Source organism: Podarcis vaucheri (genome assembly GCF_965113315.1).
Source record: "Podarcis vaucheri genome assembly, chromosome: 2".
In the NCBI taxonomy this organism is placed as follows: Eukaryota; Metazoa; Chordata; class Lepidosauria; order Squamata; family Lacertidae; genus Podarcis; species Podarcis vaucheri.
Genome location: NC_138760.1, coordinates 118,786,877 through 118,807,108, shown reverse-complemented (window position 1 = coordinate 118,807,108; position 20,232 = coordinate 118,786,877). Strand labels below are relative to the sequence as shown.

The following is a 20,232-nucleotide window of genomic DNA, read 5'->3' as shown; positions in this document are numbered from 1 at the left end:
TGTCGGCCCCTGTAAGAACTGGATACTGGACTATATATGTTCATATACAGATTTTGATATAGTATTACATCAGCAGAACATACTTCTTCTGCTTCAATACAACTGAAGTCAACAACAGACAGTAAAATGGTATTTTTTAAAAAACAAAAACAAACCACCAACCTGCATGTTGAAATGAAGGCCCAAGAAAAATGAAACAACCTGAGAAAATTAAAAAGTGTGAGATGTTTACTTGTTTATTTTTATTTCATAACATTTATTTTCAGTGTAATTGAAACAAAACAAACAAACAAACAAACAAACAACAGCACTCAAAGTGGTTTTTCTCAAAGGAGGTGAGCCACCCCAGTGAGGAAACTCTGGAGGTGGGGTGCAACCACTGAAAAGGCCCTGTCCCTCCTCACCTTCCGCCTCACCTCGGGCAGTGGAGGTTTCCAGAGACGGGTCTCAGAAGGTGACCAGGGCACAGAGGAAAGTTGGTATGAAACGCAGCAGGAGGCATTCTTTCAGCTTATCAAAGCAAATATATACAGTGATACCTCGGTTGTCGGATGTAATCCGTTCCGGAAGACTGTTTGACTTCTGAAGAGCAGTCGGCAAAGTCTATGGAGAAAACTGAAAAACATGCAGCGGAAGCCGTTCGACTTCTGAGGCGCATTCAAGAACGAAAGCAATTACAGTGGTACCTCGGGTTCCAGACGCTTCAGGTTACAGACTCCACTAACCCAGAAATATACCTCAGGTTAAGAACTTTACCTCAGGATGAGAACAGAAATCGTGAGGCGGCAGCGGGAGGCCCCATTAGCTAAAGTGGTACCTCGGGTTAAGAACAGTTTCAGGTTAAGAACGGACCTCCAGAATGAATTAAGTTCTTAACCCCAGGTACCACTGTACTTCCCGGTTTTCGGCGTTCGAAAACAGAAATGTTCAGCTTCCAAGGTGCTCAAAAACCGAGGTAGCACTGTACATCCTTCTTCACACCTCCCCTCTTCTCCATCTCATCCTGTCCTTGCTCACTTTGCCTGAGGTGGAGAATTGTGTGGCTACCATGGGAGGGAGCCCATGCACCCACCTCCTTCCAGTCCCCTTGCTCTGTGCTTCCTTCTGCTTCATCCTTTCCTGCCTTCCACTCTGGCACTCCAACTTGTTGGTCTTAGGTGCCAGTCCTTATTTGGAAGAGTACCATTTTGTATCTCCCTTTGGAAACAGCCTCTTGTTCCTTTTACTTTTCTTTTTATAGTTTTGATGTTTGAGCTAGAGTTGACTTAATTTGCCTACCGGTCTTATTTTATTGTATTTTTAGCTGTGGTCACAACGGCGTGAAGTGAGGCTTGCTAATGCGGTCTCTCATTTACATTCACTTGCCGTTCTTCAATGGTTGTCATCCCCGCTCCATCACAAAGTTGTCTTTGCTTCATTTCCCTCCTCAACCCCATGGTGCCATCCTGACATTCAGGAATCCAAAGCACGGTCACCTGCACAAGTTCCACGAATGCTCTGGGGCAGTGGCTACTCATTTCAAATGCAGCATGGCAGAGAACCTCCACAACAGCAAACCACAGTCTAATATACCTGAACAAGCGTTTCCACCCCCATCGTTCAGTCTGGACACTGAGGTCCAGTTCCGAGGGCCTTCTGGTGGTTCCCTCCCTGTGAGAAGTGAGGTTACAGGGAACCAGGCAGAGGGCCTTCTCGGTGGTGGCACCCGCCCTGTGGAACGCCCTCCGACCAGATGTCGAGGAGATAAACAACTATGTGACTTTTACAAGACACCCGAGGGCAGCCCTGTATCGGGTAGTTTTTAATGTCTAATGTTTTACCATTTTTTATGTGCTGTAAGTCGCCCAGAGTGAACAGGGTATAATTATTATTATTATTATTATTATTAATTATCAGTTGTGCCTCCTGCAAGTATGAATTTGGAAGGATTAGAGAGGTGATCCCGTTAATATCACCTTTGTGGAAATTTCATAGTTGTAGGGAGGGTCTATGGGGTAAAGAAACGCAGTGGCCCCATTAAAGGTAAAGGTAAAGGTACCCCTGCCCGAACGGGCCAGTCTTGACAGACTTTGGGGTTTGTGCACCCATCTCACATCTATTGGCCGGGGGCCAGCGCTGTCCGGAGACACTTCCGGGTCACGTGGCCAGCGTGACAACGCTGCTCTGGCGAGCCAGAGCCGCACACGGAACGCCGTTTACCTTCCCGCTGGTAAGCGGTACCTATTTATCTACTTGCCCCCGGGGGTGCTTTCGAACTGCTAGGTTGGCAGGCGCTGGGACCAAGCAGCGGGAGCGCACCCCGCCGCGGGGATTCGAACCGCCGACCTTTCGATCGGCAAGCCCTAGGCGCTGAGGCTTTAGCCCACAGCGCCACCCGCGTCCCAGTGGCCCCATTAGGGGAGGGTTAATGAACTAATTAGGGACGCGGGTGGCGATGTGGGTTAAACCACAAAGCCTAGGACTTGCCAATCAGAAGGTCAGCAGTTCGAATCCCCATGACGGGGTGAGCTCCCGTTCCTCGGTCCCTGCTCCTGCCAACTAGCAGTTCGAAAGCACGTCAAAGTGCAAGTAGATAAATAGGTACTGCTCTGGCAGGACGGTAAAAGGTGTTTCCATGTGCTGCTCTGGTTCGCCAGAAGCGGCTTAGTCATGCTGGCCCCATGACCTGGAAGCTGTACGCCAACTCCCTCGGCCAATAAAGCGAGATGAGCGCCGCAACCCCAGAGTCGGTCATGACTAGACCTAATGGTCAGGGGTCCCTTTACCTTTACCCTAATGAACTAATGCCAGTGAACTGGAAGAAGCAAAGATCATCAGTGTTGAAGCAATGATTCTTCAACATCAACTTGTTGGACTGGTCATGTTGTGTGGATACCTATCGTCTTCCAAAGCAACTACTCTATTCCAAACTTAAAAATGGAAAGTGTAATGCTGGTGGTCAACAAAAGAGGGTTAAAAACTCTCTCAAGGCAAATCTTTTTTAAAAAATAGTATAAACACTGGCAACTGGGGAACACTGGCCTGCGAGCACTCCAATTGGGTAACAGCCTTTACCAAAGGTGGGCTTTGAAGACACTCGAACTCAGGATGCAAGGGAGAAACGTGCTAAGAGGAAGGCACGCTTGGCAAATCCACCATGATAAACTCCTGCCCGGCCCCGGAAAACAATGTCCCTGCTGTTGAAGGGCGTGTGGATCCAGAATTGGCCTATACAGTCACTTACGGATTCATTGTTAAAACCATGTTTATGGAAGCAGTGGCGTAGCGTGGGTTCTCAGCACCCGGGGCAAGGCAAGTAATTTGCGCCCCCTAACCCGTGGATTTTAGCACTCGAGTCTCTTCCGCGCCCCCCCCAGATGTTGCGCCAGGTGCAGCAGGCCCCCCTGCACCCCCCACGCTACGCCACTGCTCCCACCACAAGTCTTCAGGACAGCCATCCGAAGGCTGGCACGGGGAGAAGGTCTCTCCGCCCCACTGCCAGGCTTCAGAGCTGCCTTCCGAAGGCTGGCGCGGGGAGAAGGTCTCTCCGCCCCACCACCAGGCTTCGGAGCAGCCATCCGAAGGCTGGCGCGGGGAGAAGGTCTCTCCGCCCCACCGCCAGGCTTCGGAGCAGCCTTCCGAAGGTTGGCGCGGGGAGAAGGTCTCTCCGCCCCACCGCCAGGCTTCGGAGCATCCTTCCGAAGCCTGGCGGCGGGAGGAGGTCTCTCCGCCCCACCGCCAGGCTTCGGAGGAGGTCCGAGGGCAGTGGGGTTCCTGCTTCCTCGAGGAGGGCCGGCCAAACGCGCCCCCCCAAATGTTGCGCCCGGTGCAGCCAGCACCCCTGGCACCCCCACACTATGCCACTGTATGGAAGACAATCTTATTCGGCTTCGAGTGATCACCAAATGAGCCAAATGTGCAGGAGGGTGTGTCAAAAAAAAAACCCAATACAGCAGGGTTGGCATACCACATTGTGCATTGCATGAAGTAATATGCATGACAATTCAAAGGGAGAGCGGGCAGGGAGATTAAATCATAAACCCAGGATCTAATATTACATAACTGCACCTCTGAAGACACAAGGCTTCTCCTTGATTGTTCAACATGGGCAAGCTACTACCATTACCCAAAGCTTTATTTTTAGCCTCTGAGGAAGTGACGCTTCTTCACTTCTGCTTCCTGGTTCCTCTGGAGAAACCGGCGGACACCCACTCAGTAGAGAAAGCTGAGGAGCAGCCGTCCTCCGGGTTCCCCGCGGCTTCCTGCTGTCTCAACCCTGGCCTCTCCCTAACTTTGACAGGAAGAGCTATAATTAGGACAGTCAAGGGTGGTTTTCTTTTTAGGCAATCAAAATACAAGGGCCTCGTGCACAGGGCTGGTAATAATCCGTTGTACTGCTGCAAAGCGAGAAAACTTCCACATGAAATGGGGGGAACTTGCAGGTCTGATTCTTGGTGCATTGCACTGATCTGGAAGGAGAGGGGAGGAAAGCCCAGAAAGATGAGGAAATTTGGATTTCAACCACTTCCTCCCCGCAACCCTGGCTCTCAAATTAAGCCAGAATATATTATCCCTGTTACAAGATCCATTCAGGAGTGGGGTTACTGGCCTAATTCTGGAGGCGGCGGGGGGGACCTTTGTTGTTGTTTAGTCGTTTAGTCATGTCCGACTCTTCGTGACCCCGTGGATCAGAGCACGCCAGGCACTCCTGTCTTCCACTGCCTCTCACGGTTTGGTCAAACTCACGCTGGTAGCTTCGACAACACTGTCCAACCATCTCATCCTCTGTCGTCCCCTTCTCCTTGTGCCCTCCATCTTTCCCAACATCAGGGTCTTTTCCAGGGAGTCTTCTCATGAGGTGGCCAAAGTATTGGAGCCTCAGCTTCAGGATCTGTCCTTCCAGTGAGCACTCAGGGCTGATTTCCTTCAGAACAGAGAGGTTTGATCTTCTTGCAGTCCATGGGACTCTCAAGAGTCTCCTCCAGCACTATAATTCAAAAGCATCAATTCTTCGGCGATCGGCCTTCTTTATGGTCCAGCTCTCACTTCCATACATCACTACTGGGAAAACCATAGCTTTAACTACGTATATGGACCTTTGTTGGCAAGGTGATGTCTCTGCTTTTTAAGATGCTGTCTAGGTTTGTCATTGCTTTTCTCCCAAGAAGCAAGCGTCTTTTAATTTCATGACTGCTGTCACCATCTGCAGTGAGGTGGGGACCTATAACATACGCCATCTTTTTTTGCCAGTGTAAGTTCCTCTGGTTGCCAGGTCATATAAAAGAGCTGAATGGAGCTGCAAACCAGAGTACAGTGGTACCTCAGGTTACAGACATTTCGGGTTACCGACTCCGCTAACCCAAAAATAGTACCTCAGCTTAAGAACTTTACCTCAGGATGGGAACAGAAATCGTGCGGCGGTGGCGTGGCAGCAGTGGGAGGCCCCATTAGCTAAAGTGGTACCTCAGGTTAAGAACAGTTTCAGGTTAAGAATGGACCTCCGGAACGAATTAAGTTCTTAACCCGAGGTACCACTGTAAACCACCACTCCCTGTTCCTGTTCCTGCTCCTTCCCCTTCCCCAGAACACCCATTTTTCAGTGTGAGGCAGGGTTAAGAGACTGATGCCATGGGTGGTTGTGGCGTTTACAATGGTGTAGCAGAGAGTTTTCCATACTGTGTGTCGCGACACATTAGTGTATCGGCTGCAGTGTGCAGGGGTGTCGTGCGAACGCTCCCCGCACGCCTCCTGGGACGAGAAAGTGGTTAGTTTAACCTCCGGTTTGCTAGTAAAACTGAATTACTGTGTCGCAAAAAAGACGCATGTCTAAAAAGCGTGTCACCAGCGTGAAAGGTTTGGAAAGCGGCGTCAGAGATCTTCCGGATTCCAAGCCATTCATCCCAGGGGATCTTTAGTTTGGATTGTCCTCTGAATGGGGCTATGAAATAATAATAATAATAATAATAATAATAATAATAATAATAATAATAATAATAATAATTTATATCCCACCCTTTTCCCCAAAGGAGTCCAGTGATGTCAAACGCACAAGTGATAAAACTTTCAAAATATCCAAACATGAGGAGCCATGCTATAAGTTAAACTCAAAATGAATGCAGTAACGATTCTAATTACTGGATGCGTTTAATGGCCTACTAGTCTTTGTCATTCAATGAACCTCTTCCCAGATTCATGTAACAATATGCGAGGAAGACTCGTATAGATTGGGGAGACGTGTTTTAACACCTCCCTGAGAAATTCGCCAGAGTCACGATGGAAAGTGTGAAACGTCGTTGCGCTTCTCAAACCGCCCTGTGAATTAACGCTGTCCACTCTGACTCACAAGGCCAGCTCTTTCATGAGGCAAAATGTGGCAACTGCCTCAGGAGGCAAGGGCAGGGAAGCAGCAAAGTCACACACACACAAATGCACACAAGAGCCCCGGCTTGCTTGCCTTCCCTCGGCCACCCACTCAGCAAGGCTGCTGCAGCACAAGGCTTTCCAAAGTGCCCCATGCCTCTTTCTCAGTCAGTTCTCCCATCACTGCTTCCACTTTCTCTCAGTTGAGATCCAGTTTGCTAGGCATACTGATTTCAGACCCCGATTAAGAGGCAGAAGGAAGCATAATGAAGGCACGGGTGACACCACACCCCGCAGTTTCAAATAGATGTTATATAACTCACCTACAAAATTGCAATTGGTGCTAGTACTGTAATAAATAGTAGTAGTCGTAGTAGTAGTAGTAGTAGTAATAATAATAATAAAATTATATGTCGCCCATCTGACGGGGTTTTTCCAGCCACCCTGGGCGGCTCCCAACAAAGATTAAAAATACAGTGGTACCTCAGGTTACATACGCTTCAGGTTACAGACTCCGCTAACCCAGAAATAGTGCTTCAGGTTAAGAACTTTGCTTCAGGATGAGAACAGAAATCGCGCGGCGGCAGCAGGAGGCCCCATTAGCTAAAGTGGTGCTTCAGATTAAGAACAGTTTCAGGTTAAGAATGGACCTCCAGAACGAATTAAGTTCTTAACCCGAGGTACCACTGTACATTAAAATGTCACACATTAAAAACTTCCCTGAACAGGTGCTGTATCTGCTCAACTGCCCATGTTGATGGACCACAACTTGGATGCTCCTGGACCTCAGTGGGACTGTACTTGATGCTGGACTGCATCCTGACTTTGGATTTGGATTAACCCAGAACCTCGTTTCCTGTTCCACGGGGCGGGTGCCACTACCGAGAAGGCTCTCCTTAGGGTTTCGGACTCTGCTTGGGCATGACACACTGACCAGGGGATCAGGACAAACAGCCTCCTCTTGCTCACTAAATAAACCCTGTTGCCTCTTCAGCATCTGACACTGAAAAACTCCGGTCGTACCTTGGTTTTCGAACAGCTTAGTTCCCAAACAACTTGGAATTCGAACGTCGCAAACCCAGAAGTAGGTGTTCCGGTTTGTGAACTTTGCCTCGGAAGCCGAACACATTCTGTTCAAAAACCAAGGTATGACTATCATATAAAAAAAACCTCACCCACACAATTAAAAACAATTCCATATTTTAAAACAATTTCAAATCCAATTCAGATACAAACCAGCAAAGTTACATTTTCCAACTTGCTCTGCAACTCAGTGGGGTGGGGTAAATGTTTTATTTTCCATAAATGCTGCTCTTAATAAAATGCACAATTTTGTATTTCAGATTTATTCACTGGGTGGTGGAAATGAGAGAAATATCTAGAAATGGGGAAATCTAATAGGCAAAGGCCCTGATTATTTGTATGAATACATATTTGCATATATTATGTTCATTTGTAAAAGAGGATTCTTGCATTTAAATCTTGGTCGCTGCTGTCCCCTGGTGTACATATGTAAATATGTTTTGGTTTTGAAGAAATCTATACAGTATTTTAAATCTGGAGTCACTCCTGCCCCCTGGTGGGAATTGATGGTGTTTGCACCCTATGCTTTAAAAAATCTACTGCTCACATTTCAGGGAAACAGGAGCAAGCAGAATCAAGCTATATAGGTTCTGCTAGTGTAACCTTCCCTCAACCTGGCAAGACCTAGTGGGAGGGCAGCAGGTTGGCAAAGGCTGTGCTAGTGCATTGAACAGGATGTGCATGGTGTTAGGAACAGTTTCTCCTGCAGGAATGCATCCTGAGAGTCCAAAAATTCAGGAAGATTCAACACATTACTTAATACAGTCCCTCCAAGTGTCCCTATTTTCCAGGGATGTCCCTGATTTAGAGAAGCCATCCCAGTTTTTAATTTGATCCTAGAATGCCCCTCTTTTCCTTAGGATGTCCCTATGTTCATTGGAGAAATGTAGGAGGGTATGAAGTTCTTTGACCCCTGAGCTGTCTGACGGAAAACCTGTATAGGGAAATTTTTTTAATGTTTAATGTTTTATATATGTTATATAATGTTTTATATAATGTTTTTATATATGTTAGAAGCCACCCAGAGCGGCTGGGGCAACCCAGTCAGATGTGTGGGGTATAAATTGTAAAATTATTATGGAACGGGGTGTCCCTATTTTCATCGGAGAAACACTCTGGGCGGCTTCCAACAAAATATTAAACTACTATAGTCTGTTAAACATTAAAAGCTTCCCTAAACAGGGCTTCCTTCAGATGTTTTCTAAAATTCTGGTAGTTGTTTTTCTCTTTGACATCTGGTGGGAGGGTGTTCCACAGGGCGGGTGCCACCACCAAGAAGGCCCTCTGCCTGGTTCCCTGTAGCTTTGCTTCTCGCAATGAGGGAACCGCCAGAAGGCCCTCAGAGCTGGACCTCAATGTCCGGGCTGAACGATGGGGGTGGAGACGCTCCTTCAGGTATAGTGGGCCAAGGCCATTTAGGGCTTTAAAGGTCAGAATAGAAAAGGTGCCAACTTTTTAACTGACCCCTGCCCCTATGCCTTTAAGGCAGCCCATTCTGCAGGCATTTAGGGGAATGTGGGTAATACTTACCTCATGCCATGAAACAAAACTACAGATGCAGGCTATTGAGAACAGCCCAGCGCTTATGCGGCGACAGCCACACAGATGCTATTAGCCCAGAGATGGAAAGAAGATAGTCCCTACCAGAGAAGAATGGCAAATTAAATTGTTGGACTATGCTGAAATGGCAAAACTGACTGGAAAGCTCAGGAACCAAGAAGACCAAAACTTTAATAAGGAATGGGGGGAAATTGTAATTTACCTTGGAGACCACTGTAAGCAGATGGAAACATTAGCAGGATTGCAATAACACTTGTAAGCGAGCAAGTACTACAAAGACAATGGTGTTACATAAAATGTAAATTACTGGAAAAGATGCAGTAGAAAAGGTTTAATAATAGTACCCACAGAGGGCAGGTGGAAAGTCCAGAGATTTGGAGGAATCTGCAAATGTGTATGTGAATGGTTGCATTGTTATAATTTTATATTTGCAAAATCAAATAAAAACTATTTAAAAAGAGAGAGAGAACAGCCTGGGGCTATTTGTAACAGTCATTTGCATCAGAGTGGGCCAAAGATTGACCAGGAGCTACTGGTAGATGACTGGATGATATGCAGTACATGATGAATATTTCTGATTTCCAACAAAGGCGTGTTAAAGGGGAGCGTGTAAGAAATCATGTACTGTGTGGAAACGATAGGGAGTTTTTCTCCTTCTCCTATAATCCTAAAACTCATAGACTTCCAATGAAGCTGGAGTGTTGGAAAGACAACTGAAATTATTTCTTCACACAGCACATAAACTGTGGAATTTGTTCCCACAAGTTGTAATGATGCCCACCAAGTTGGAAGGCTTTTTTAAAAAAAGGATTAAGACAAATTCATAGAGGATATGGCTGTGTTCTGCCTCCACTGTTGAAGACAACACTGTAAGCTCAGATAAGGAGAGATACGATTGGTAGATAGACAGATATAGGTAGCCCATCTAAGAAAAGGAAAACTCCTGCAGCGAAGCTAGTGCTCCACTTTCCCTGGGCCTCATCAGCAAGTGTCAGGAGCTGAAGTTAGGAGCAGGTCAGCAACAAAACACCTGGTGCCCAAGAAGTTAACTGTTTATTCAAAGAAACCAAAACAGCCCAGGCCTAGGGATCATAGCAGCTCTTCCCAGTAGGTCTTGCCCCAATGAGCAGTCCCCATCTTCCCACTGCTCTCGAAGACTCCTGCCCCCGGGGTCCTTCCCAAACATTCTGAGGCTCCTTCGTCTTGTCTCTCTTTGCTCCGTTCTCTTCATTGCTCTGCATGTTCTGGGAGACCAGGTAAGAGAGGAGCTGGTCGCAACAGCAGGTGGAGATGACTCCCAGGCTTCTTCAGCAGCCTGCCTCATCTCTGCCTTCTGTCCCCCTCCACTCCTGCCTCTGAATCTGGACTGCTCTCTGCCACCACCTCTTCCTGTTCACTAAAACCTGTTGCCTCTACTTCAGCTTCTGACACCTCCTCCTGGTCTGCTCCCTCTTCTCCCTCTGACCATGCGTCGCCATCACACCACCAATCCCCTGGCTCTGAGCCTTCTTTCCCTGGGGTTTTCCCAGCTGGTGCCTGTTAGAATTCCTGCTCTGTGATTGCAGTCATGGGATTTTTTATCTATCACATGACGGTGTATGTTTTGACTCCACAGAGTGGGAAGTGATGGAGACAGGATGTTTGTGTTACTGTGTTCCGTGAAGTGGGACTATTGTCCTTTGTTCTTTCTCTTAGCTGTTCGATGCTAGAGAGAGAGGGAGCCATGTTGCAGTGCTCCGTGTGTGTTTATATGTAAATAAAGTAGATTAGCCAAAATGCTGAGTTGCTGAGGTCTGTTACGCAACTGTGCAAACTCTGCGGATCCCTAAGTGTGCCGGTGTCGGTTGGCATCAGTCGCTGTGATGTTCAGGCAGAAGAAAGCTTATGAAGCTCCTGAACGATCGACCAGGAGGGAGAGAACATGCCAGTCGGGCATGTGTCTCTGCCAGGGTCCTACTCGAGTGTAGGCTGAACTCCTGACAGTGCCTCCCCCCCCCCTGCATCCAGCCAGTGCATGACAGTGAGGCCGAGAAGGGGGTCGTCGTCTGGGTAGTCCAGGACCTCCTAACAAACTGCCCAGGCCCCAGGGAAGCCACTTCGGTCCTTGCGACACAGTGGTTTGACTTCACCCCTGGAGGTGCACTCCATTGTCTCTCAAGGTAGACGGGTGCCAACAACACTAACATTGCATATGTCTGGCCATGGAAACAAGCGGTGGCCTCCAGGAGGCTCTGTGGTCCAGGACATTGTGGAGTTGCCAAAGTTGCAGGTGGAAGATTGGTGGCATGGGTAGGCAACCTAAGGCCTGGGGGCTGGATCCAGCCCAATCGCCTTCTCAATCCAGCCCGCAGACAGTCTGGGAATCAGCATGTTTTTACATGAGTAGAATGTGTGCTTTTATTTAAAATGCATCTCTGGGTTATTTGTGGGGCATAGGAATTCGTTCATTTCTTTCCTTCAAAATATACTCTGGCCCCCCACAAGATCTGAGGGACAGTGGACCGGCCCCCTGCTGAAAAAGTTTGCTGACCCCTGACTAATGGGTTTCAGAGAGCACTGCTGTCTCCTCGGAGTTTGCCTCACTGCCCTGGTATGCAGACAGAGGTGCATCTGGTATCTTCATTATTCAGTACAGCTTTGGGCAAATGCTGAGGACGTACCTCTTTAACCTGGCTTTTGACACTTGAGATATATACTTTTGTAAAGGTAAAGGGACCCCTGACCATTAGGTCCAGTCGCAGACTACTCTGGGGTTGCGGCACTCATCTCTCTTTATTGGCCGAGGAAGCGGGCATACAGCTTCCGGGTCATGTGGCCAGCATGACTAAGCCGCTTCTGGCGAACCAGAGCAGCACACGGAAATGCCATTTACCTTCCTGCTGGAGCGGTACCTATTTATCTACTTGCACTTTGACGTGCTTTCAAACTGCTAGGTTGGCAGGAGCTGGGACAGAGCAACGGGAGCTCACCCCGTCGCAGTGATTCGAACCGCCGACCTTCTGATCGGCAAGTCCTAGGCTCTGTGGCTTAATCCACAGCACTACCCGCATCCCTTAAAGAGCTTTCCTATTGAATGTACATCCCACCTTTTTCTCCACGGAGTATATGGTTCACGCTGTAGTTAATCCCTACAATTTCTGGGTTTGTAAGTTGTTTTCAAACTGTTTTTAATGTTGTTGTGTCCCACCCTGTGACAGTAAGTGAAGGTTGGGAAAATTATTATTATTTACTCTTATTACCTCACTAGGCATATTTCCCCCCACCCGCTCAACAAACCAGCATAAGCAGCCATCCGTTGAATAAATAATGTTTACTATTTCAATTTCCATAATAAATACCAACATTCTCATCAATAAATAAGTAAGCGAGGTAGAAAAAAAACCTGTCATGGTATTGCAAATTCCCCTTGTCTTTAAAAAGTGCAGTAGAACTGATTAACAATAAATACAAATATATAATATTTCAAAACATCACTTTCAACTGTAGCCTGCTGAGCTGCAGCAGGAAAACACAAACACAAACTCCACAGCGGTAACAAATTCTAAATTTGCAGCTCCCCAATCACTCGCAAACTGCAGAGTGGGATGGCATTGAGATGAGGCATCGAAAGAAAATCTTCAGGCCTTCTGCGTCTTTTCCAGTGAACTGCATTTTTAAAAGTTTCGAAGCAGCCGAGTATGAAAACTCCAATTCTGCAACTTGAATAAATTACGCAATCGATGGTACCCAGTGGTCAGTGTTTGCGTTACAGAATACCACGCTCAAGACCTCTGAAAGGCCAATCCAGACACTTCACCATTTTCCATACATTTATCAGCAACTCTTAAGAAGTAGGGGGGAAATCACAAAGCCTAAAAAATTCCACCTGAGTTTGGATGAGGGATGGATATTGCACGATCCACAGCACTATTATGTGAAGATTTAGGTTTCCTAGAGAGGTAGTTCACTGCCCTTTTCAGAATGGGAATTGTAGCGGACACAATTGGTGTGGAGAAAAAGGCAGGGATTTGATGACAAGAGGTGAAGATCTTCAAAAATAGTTAAAAGGCCTTTGGGAGAAGGGAAAAACCACAAAAGTGTGACTGAGAGAACAGAGAATAACCCTATTCTCTTGCCCCAGTGTCTCCCGCCCTCAGATTTCCATCCCTGCATTATCCACCACTACTTTGAGGTAGAGCGTGTCGTCTTTGAGGTAACCAGGAACCTCAAGATGGCTGACGAAGAGGGGACTCCCACTGGCCACGTTGAGCCTCTGCCGCGGCTGGTGGAAGGAGACGCTGTGGGGATCCGGGAGGAAGGTATCCATCACGGGGGACTTCCTCCGTGTGGGGTCCAAAAGAGAAAAGGTGACCTTCTGCTGGAAAGGCCAGGGCAGGACGTTGTCGTAGGGCCCCTTGGCCAAGGCGAGGAAAAGCGAGACATGGCCCCCCTGGCCAATGCCATCTCCGTCGGGGTAGAGCCGGACGCAGAGATGGTACCCGAACAGATGAGTGGCAAAGGCCGGGGAGTAGATGGAACGCTTCTTCCCGGCTTTGGCATCCTTCTGGAGTTTGGAGAAGTTCTCCACCTTCCACACCAAGGTCCCGTCGGTGCTGGCCAGCTCCGGCGACGCTGGTTCTCCAGACACTTTCGGCACGGCGCACATTTCCTGAGAGGCCTTCAAGAGCTTCTCGTAGTGGGAGCAGTAGCGCTGGAGGGACTTCACCGCAGCCGCCTGGCTGTTCAGCTGTCGGCGCAGAGACACCACTGTCAGCTCCAAGGCCTCCACCCGCATCTGGACGGCTTCCACGTTCATGGAAGGACCACCCTAGGGAGAGAGAGAGGAGAGAGTTTACAGAGGTTCCCACCAGGGCATATTGCTCCATTTCTGGGTGCAGGCCCACAACGGGCCCTGAGCTTGGTTTATATACCCTCACAATACAGGTTCTCGAGATGACTTACCATGACTGTGCTATTGACACTCCAGCAGGGTTCTATCCCTTCAACGTTTTGATCTCCAAGGGCCAGGGGAGCCTTCTTTGGGGTTCCGGGCTGGGCCACAGGGGGGCAAGCGTGCTCCTAAAGCAAAAGAACAAGGCCAGAAAAATGAGCAAAGGTTGTTTGCTGCCGACTGCAGGATCCTAGATTACCTCATGTTCTGAAGCCTTCAAAGGGCATATCTATACGCTACAAAACATCCTGGCTTTGTGTCGCATTCTATTGTTGGGAACGGCATTTTTATGAGGGTGGTAAGACATGCCTTTTAGAAATTCCTAACTCTGCTTTATTATCATTGTCTTATGGATACAAATTATTGTTGCTGTTTTTCATTTCTTCAGTTTGCAGCCTATTGTTTTACTGGCGTGCCAATTGAACTGATCTTTGGTTTGGACTGTCCTCTGAATGGGGCTATGAAATAATAATAACAATAACAATAAAATAAATAATAATAATAATAATAATAATAATAATAATGATAATAAATTAATTATATCCCATGCTTTTTCCCAAAGGAGTCCAGGAATGTCAAACGCACAAGTGATAAAACTATCAAAATATCTAAACATCATGAGCCATGCTATAAGTGAACCTCAAAACGAATGCAGTAACGATTCTACAAATTATTGGTTTGTTGTTTTTTCATTTATTCAGTTTGCAGCCTATTGTTTTACTGGAGTCCCAATTGAACTGATCATCATTATTCTTTTTTAAAAATTAATTTTCAATTACGAAAACCAATCAAAATTATTCTTATCACCTCCCTCTAAAAGCAAACTTAGGTGGCGAGTGCTGCCGACAGAAATGGACTCAGAATGGCCCCATTCTGCGGGAGAACCCTGAGGTTTTACAAAATAAATAAATATGGAACTACTGAATGTGCTCAGTTGCCACAGAATTATTTGTTTCCTTGTTTTTATTAAATCTGTATACTGCCCTTAATCTGCAGCTCTCAGGGCCGTTCACAACATAAAAGAACAGCAAGTTGCAAAAGGAAAAAATGGAACACTGGAGCAACTGGCTGGCTAGAACCCTGAACAGGATCGCAGAAGGAAGAGTCAGATCAATACGTAATATTAGCACAGCTCAACTATGGACTTCTTTCTCTTTTTCCTCCAGTCACAGTTTCTTCCAACTGTTTTGCATGTGTTTTGTCAAATGCCTGCAATTGCCACAAGGGGGCACCCTAAGAGCTTTGTGCTCCCATTTCATCCCTGGTCTTGTGCACTGCGTATTGTCAGGGAGAGGGGAGCGATTCTCTTCATTTAAAACCACTGTACCTGGTACGATTTCAGGGTCCCCGTCCAAGCACAGTCAAAATTTGGGCAGGCAACTTGTGTGGCTAGAGCGTCGTTCTCTGCTGCTTTGTCAGTGTGGAACTGGAGAGAGAGAGAGAGAGAGAGAGAGAGAGAAAAGAATGAGTCAATATGTTGGCCGCCAATTCTGACCCGTCACGGTTACCTCTACCAATACACTACAGTCATAAAAAAGGTAAAGGGACCCCTGGCCATTAGGTCCAATCGTGGCCAACTCTGGGGTTGCGGTGCTCATCTCGCTTTATTGGCCGAGGGAGCCGGTGTACAGCTTCCGGGTCATGTGGCCAGCATGACTAAGCCACTTCTGGCGAACCAGAGCAGCGCACGGAAACGCCGTTTACCTTCCCTGCCGGAGCGGTACCTATTTATCTACTCGTACTTTGACGTGCTTTCGAACTGCTAGGTTGGCAGGAGCTGGGACCGAGCAACGAGAGCTCACCCTGTCGTGGGGATTCGAACCACCGACCTTCTGATCGGTAAGTCCTAGGCTCTGTGGTTTAACCCACAGCACCACCCAAGTCATACCTCACTACAGTCATACCTTGGGTTAAATATGCTTCAGGTCGAGCGTTTTCAGGTTACGCTCCGCAGCGACCCGGAAGTAACAGAATGTGTTACTTCTGGGTTTCGCTGCTCGCGCATGCGCAGACGCTCAAAACAACGTCACATGCATGTACAGAAGCGGCGAATCGCGGTCCGCGCAGACGAGAGTTACATTCGCTTCAGGATGCAAACGGGGCTCTGGAACGGATCCTGTTAACATCCAGAGGTCCACATTACCTCTAACCATCCTTTGCTGACCAGGTGCCAGACTGATGTTTCAAACTACAACTCCCATCAGCCCCTGCAGACCAGGTGGGCACCAAGTTGGCGAAGTCTGCCTTAAACACATCGCCCTCAAATTATGGCAAGGTGCATGGTCAGTGCTGAAAAGCAGGCACCACAAATAGTGATTCTCACCTCCCTCTCTAGGGCGACAGTTGTGAACTCTTTTGAACCCAGGATTCACCCTTAACTCCAAAGGGACGACAGGTGTTTTCCCCCCTGTTTTTCTGTTTCTGTTTCTGTTTTGCTGTCTATGTCTCTCTTGTACCATGTTCCTAGTATACAGGAGGGCGAGATTTCTGGCCTTCATAGTCATACAGAAAATGAGAAAATGCTGAAAGGAGTAGTTGTCAAGCAGCAGCGAAGGGAGTGCGACAGATTCTTTAAATAAACCCTCTCAGCTTTTCTACTTATGGAGCTCTTCTGAATTTCATCACACACCTCTCTCTCATTTTCTCCCTTTCTATATCTTGTGTTTCTCTTTAGTTCCTGTTTTTAAAAGAGGATGGCAACACAGGTGGGACCCATGCTAGGGGATGAGGTTGATCACAGGGCAGCGCCAGGTAACATCCATACCTGAACCATGCCTTGGCTCTTAGAGGGAATTTAGTGAGAGGGAATTTAGTGACCATTCATTTATGGGTTTCTTGCTATTTGGGACTGAGACTGACTGGTCTTATTATCATTTTCTTCTTGTTCAATTTGTTCGTTGCTTTTTCGCAAAAGAGAGTCCAAAAGTGATTGACTGGGATTTGCCAAGATGGCAACAACAACAACAACAACATATCGCTTTAAGAACCAAAAGTCCAGGAAAACCCAAACGACTCTGGTTCCAGAACATCATGTTACTACAACTCACCTGTTTGGGGCTCAGTCCCTTCTTACAAGTCCGGCAGGCCATCCTGTCTGTGTCCCTGTGGAAAGAAAGAGGACAGAAAATTGAGCAGGATGAACCCTGAGAAACAGAAAGGGGGCGTAACCCACAATAAGGTTATGTCGTAATAAATTTTCTATTCTTTAAAGGCACCACAAGCCTCTTTTCCTGCAAGGCACTACTAACATGGGCTTCCCCCTCTGAAAACTACATTTTGAATCTCTTTCTCTCTCTCTTTCATACATACACACACGCCCTCCAAATTCTATTCATTAAATATACATGCCACCCTTCCTGCCAGGGAATAGGGTATAGGGCGGTATATAAATTCAATAATTAATAATAATTAATAAAACACATCCGCATGAAAAAAAACCCAACTGAAAATAAAAGAAACACGTATTTGATGCATTTGAAACATAACTACTTCCATCTTCTCTTCCTTGTGTCCTCTGCTAACTTATTCTTCCTCCCCACATATGCAAACAGCCGTTCATCATCGAGATTAATGCCATCCATTGGTTAAGTCATTAGTATTGTGGATACCGTGCACTATACTCATTTGTCACAATTATATACTGCACTTGTCCACAAAGCTCAGGGCAGCGTGCGTTCTCTATCCGGGCCCCTCTTTTATACCCGCAACAATTATGTGAGATAGTTACGGCTGAACTGAGTGGCTCAAGATCACCAAGGGAGCACAGGGCCGTCTTAAGCATATCCGGTGCCTTTGGGGAACAGTTTTCCAGGAGATGAAGTGGGGTGCATAAGGAGAGAGGGCTCAGAAGCTCTCGTGGATACTGAAGAGTGGAATCAGCTCCCCAAGACGCTTTAGCGCAGCTCAGATTTACAAAAGCTGCAAGCCATCACCTGCCACCAGCATAATTCAAGAGCCACAGGCCCCCTAGACTACCATGCGTCAACATCTTGCTTACGCACAAGCACAGCTGAATCAGAATATGACAACAACAACAACATTTGAGGTGCTCGAGAAATAAACACAGCTGTGCTAACACAGCTTGGCATCCAGCCCCCCTCACTGAGAAAACAGAAAAGCAAACTGAAATATTGCAAACTGGAGAGAAACCTGACTCTCACACCCTATTAAAAGAAACAAAGTGAGTCTTCTTTTTAAATTACGTTTCTAGAACGCCTCACAAATCTGTCGTTGCCCATTGAAACTGGCCCCCGACCAATTAACGGGTTGCAGCCTAAAAACACTAAGTCCAATAAAAGTGGGTGCTTCGTTCCCAGGAAATACAAAACACAAGCCAGGGTTAGGCCAAGGGTCCATTGCCTTTGATTTCCCAGAGAGGCCCATCAGATGCTTCAGAGACCCACACAAAAAGGGGCAGGAAGGCAGCAGCCCCCTCTCACTGGTGCTCCCCCACAGCTGGTATTGGGGCAGTTTCTATATGCCCATCATAACCAGAAGGTAGGCAAGAAGATAGGAGATTGATTTATCCAGCTAACCCTATAAGATGAAGGAAGCTTGCCAATTAAATGCCAATGACTGTAGTTATAGCTCAGTCAGTAGAGCGTGAGACTCTTAATCTCAGGGTCAAAGGTCTGAGCCCCACGTTGCGGAAAAGATCTCTACCTTACTACAGGATGGACTAGATCAGGCTTCCTCAACCTCGGCCCTCCAGATGTTTTTGGCCTACAACTCCCCTGATCCCTAGCTAGCAGGGATGATGGGAATTGTTGTCTCAAAACATCTGGAGGGCCGAGGTTGAGGAAGCCTGGACTAGATGATGCCCCTCAGGGTCCCTTCCAACTCCACGATTCTGTTATTCTAAGCCCTGCAAATCCTGGAAAGGTGACCCTAACATCTGAGAATCCTCCAGCTATGATTAAACATAAAGGTAAAGGGACCCCCGACCATTAGGTCCAGTCGTGACCGACACTGTGGCTGCGGCGCTCATCTCGCTTTATTGGCCGAGGGAGCCGGCGTACAGCTTCCGGGTCATGTGGCCAGCATGACTAAGCCGCTTCTGGTGAACCAGAGCAGTGCACGGAAATGCCGTTTACCTTCCCGCCAGAGCGGTACCTATTGATCTACTTGCACTTTGACGTGCTTTTGAACTGCCAGGCTGGCAGGAGCAGGGATCGAGCAACGGGAGCTCACCCCGTCGCGGGGATTTGAACCGCCAACCTTCTGATCGCAAAGTCCTAGGCTCTGTGGTTTAACCCATAGCGCCACCCGCGTCCCTCCAGCTACGATTAGGGGACTCCAACTCCCATGAGCATGACAGATGATCACGGATGATGGGACCTGTAGTCTAGCAACATCATGGAGAGGGGGAATCGCGAATCATGGGAATCGCCTTTAAACAGCCCGGGAGCACTTTTTTTTTTTGCCACTGACCTGAACAGCCTCTTCACGCATCCCCTGCAGTAGCGGTGCCCACACTCGGCTTGCTGTGGGTTGCAGAGGAGGAACCCGCACGCCTGGCAGAGCAACCCGGCGTTGCCCATCAGATCCACGGGCATCACGGAGCCCCGTTGCTTTCCCATCCTTGCCAACGTGGGCTTCGCTCTACCTTCAGTCCCGAGAGAGAGAAAATAAGATCCACAAGAAATGCGACCAGGAGAGGAAGGGAAAAAAATGAGTCTGGCAGGCAGCAGCCGGCGCGAGGCTTTTATGGGACGGGACGGGCGTGAGTCAGAGAAGGGCGCGCGAGGGAATCCCGCCGCTGAGTCATCAGAGATTCTCCCCGAACGTGCCAGCTGCGGGTCAACGGGGTGACGCAGTTCTGTGCGCGCGCGCGCGCGCCACCAGGAGAGCCGGGCCCCGGCGGGCTCGGCGCGGGAAATGCCTCTGAGGAGAGTTGAGGCTGAGGGGAGGGAAAGCGCGGAAAGGGATTGCGAAAACGCAAGGGGCTGGGGAGAGAGGGAAAAGGCGCACTGGGCCGGCGTGAGGAGAAATTGCGCAGGGGAAGACTGTTGTTGTTATTATTATAATTTGTTACGGGAAGGGACAGCGCTTTGGAAAAAGAAAGGAAAACCGTGAGGAGAGCAGCTGGTGCCTTTCCAGAAATTCAAGCCGGCACCCCTCTCTTGCTTAACCTGCCTCAGCATCGTGAGCTTAGGGGATAGTGTTATGTGGTGCTTGAAGGATTTACAGAGTCATACAAAGATTTAAAGCACACTCACACACTGCAAGATGTCCGTTTAATAATAATACAGTGGTACCTCGGGTTACATGCGCTTCAGGTTACACACTCCACTAACCCAGAAATAGTTCTTCAGGTTAAG

General features: G+C 47.9%; 1 protein-coding gene across 1 annotated transcript; it reads right to left on the bottom strand.

Moving 5' to 3' along the window:
• Positions 1-12,277: 12,277 nt before the first annotated feature.
• LOC309525067 (TNF receptor-associated factor 2-like) lies at positions 12,278-19,615 on the bottom strand. Its single transcript, XM_082210426.1, has 5 exons — positions 19,343-19,615; positions 16,960-17,014; positions 15,240-15,338; positions 13,924-14,040; positions 12,278-13,789 (listed from the first exon to the last, which is right to left on the bottom strand). The coding sequence occupies exons 1-5, from the start codon at positions 19,489-19,491 to the stop codon at positions 13,115-13,117; spliced, it is 1,095 nt and encodes a 364-aa protein (XP_082066552.1). The 5' UTR covers positions 19,492-19,615; the 3' UTR covers positions 12,278-13,114.
• Between the last annotated feature and the right edge of the window lie 617 nt (positions 19,616-20,232).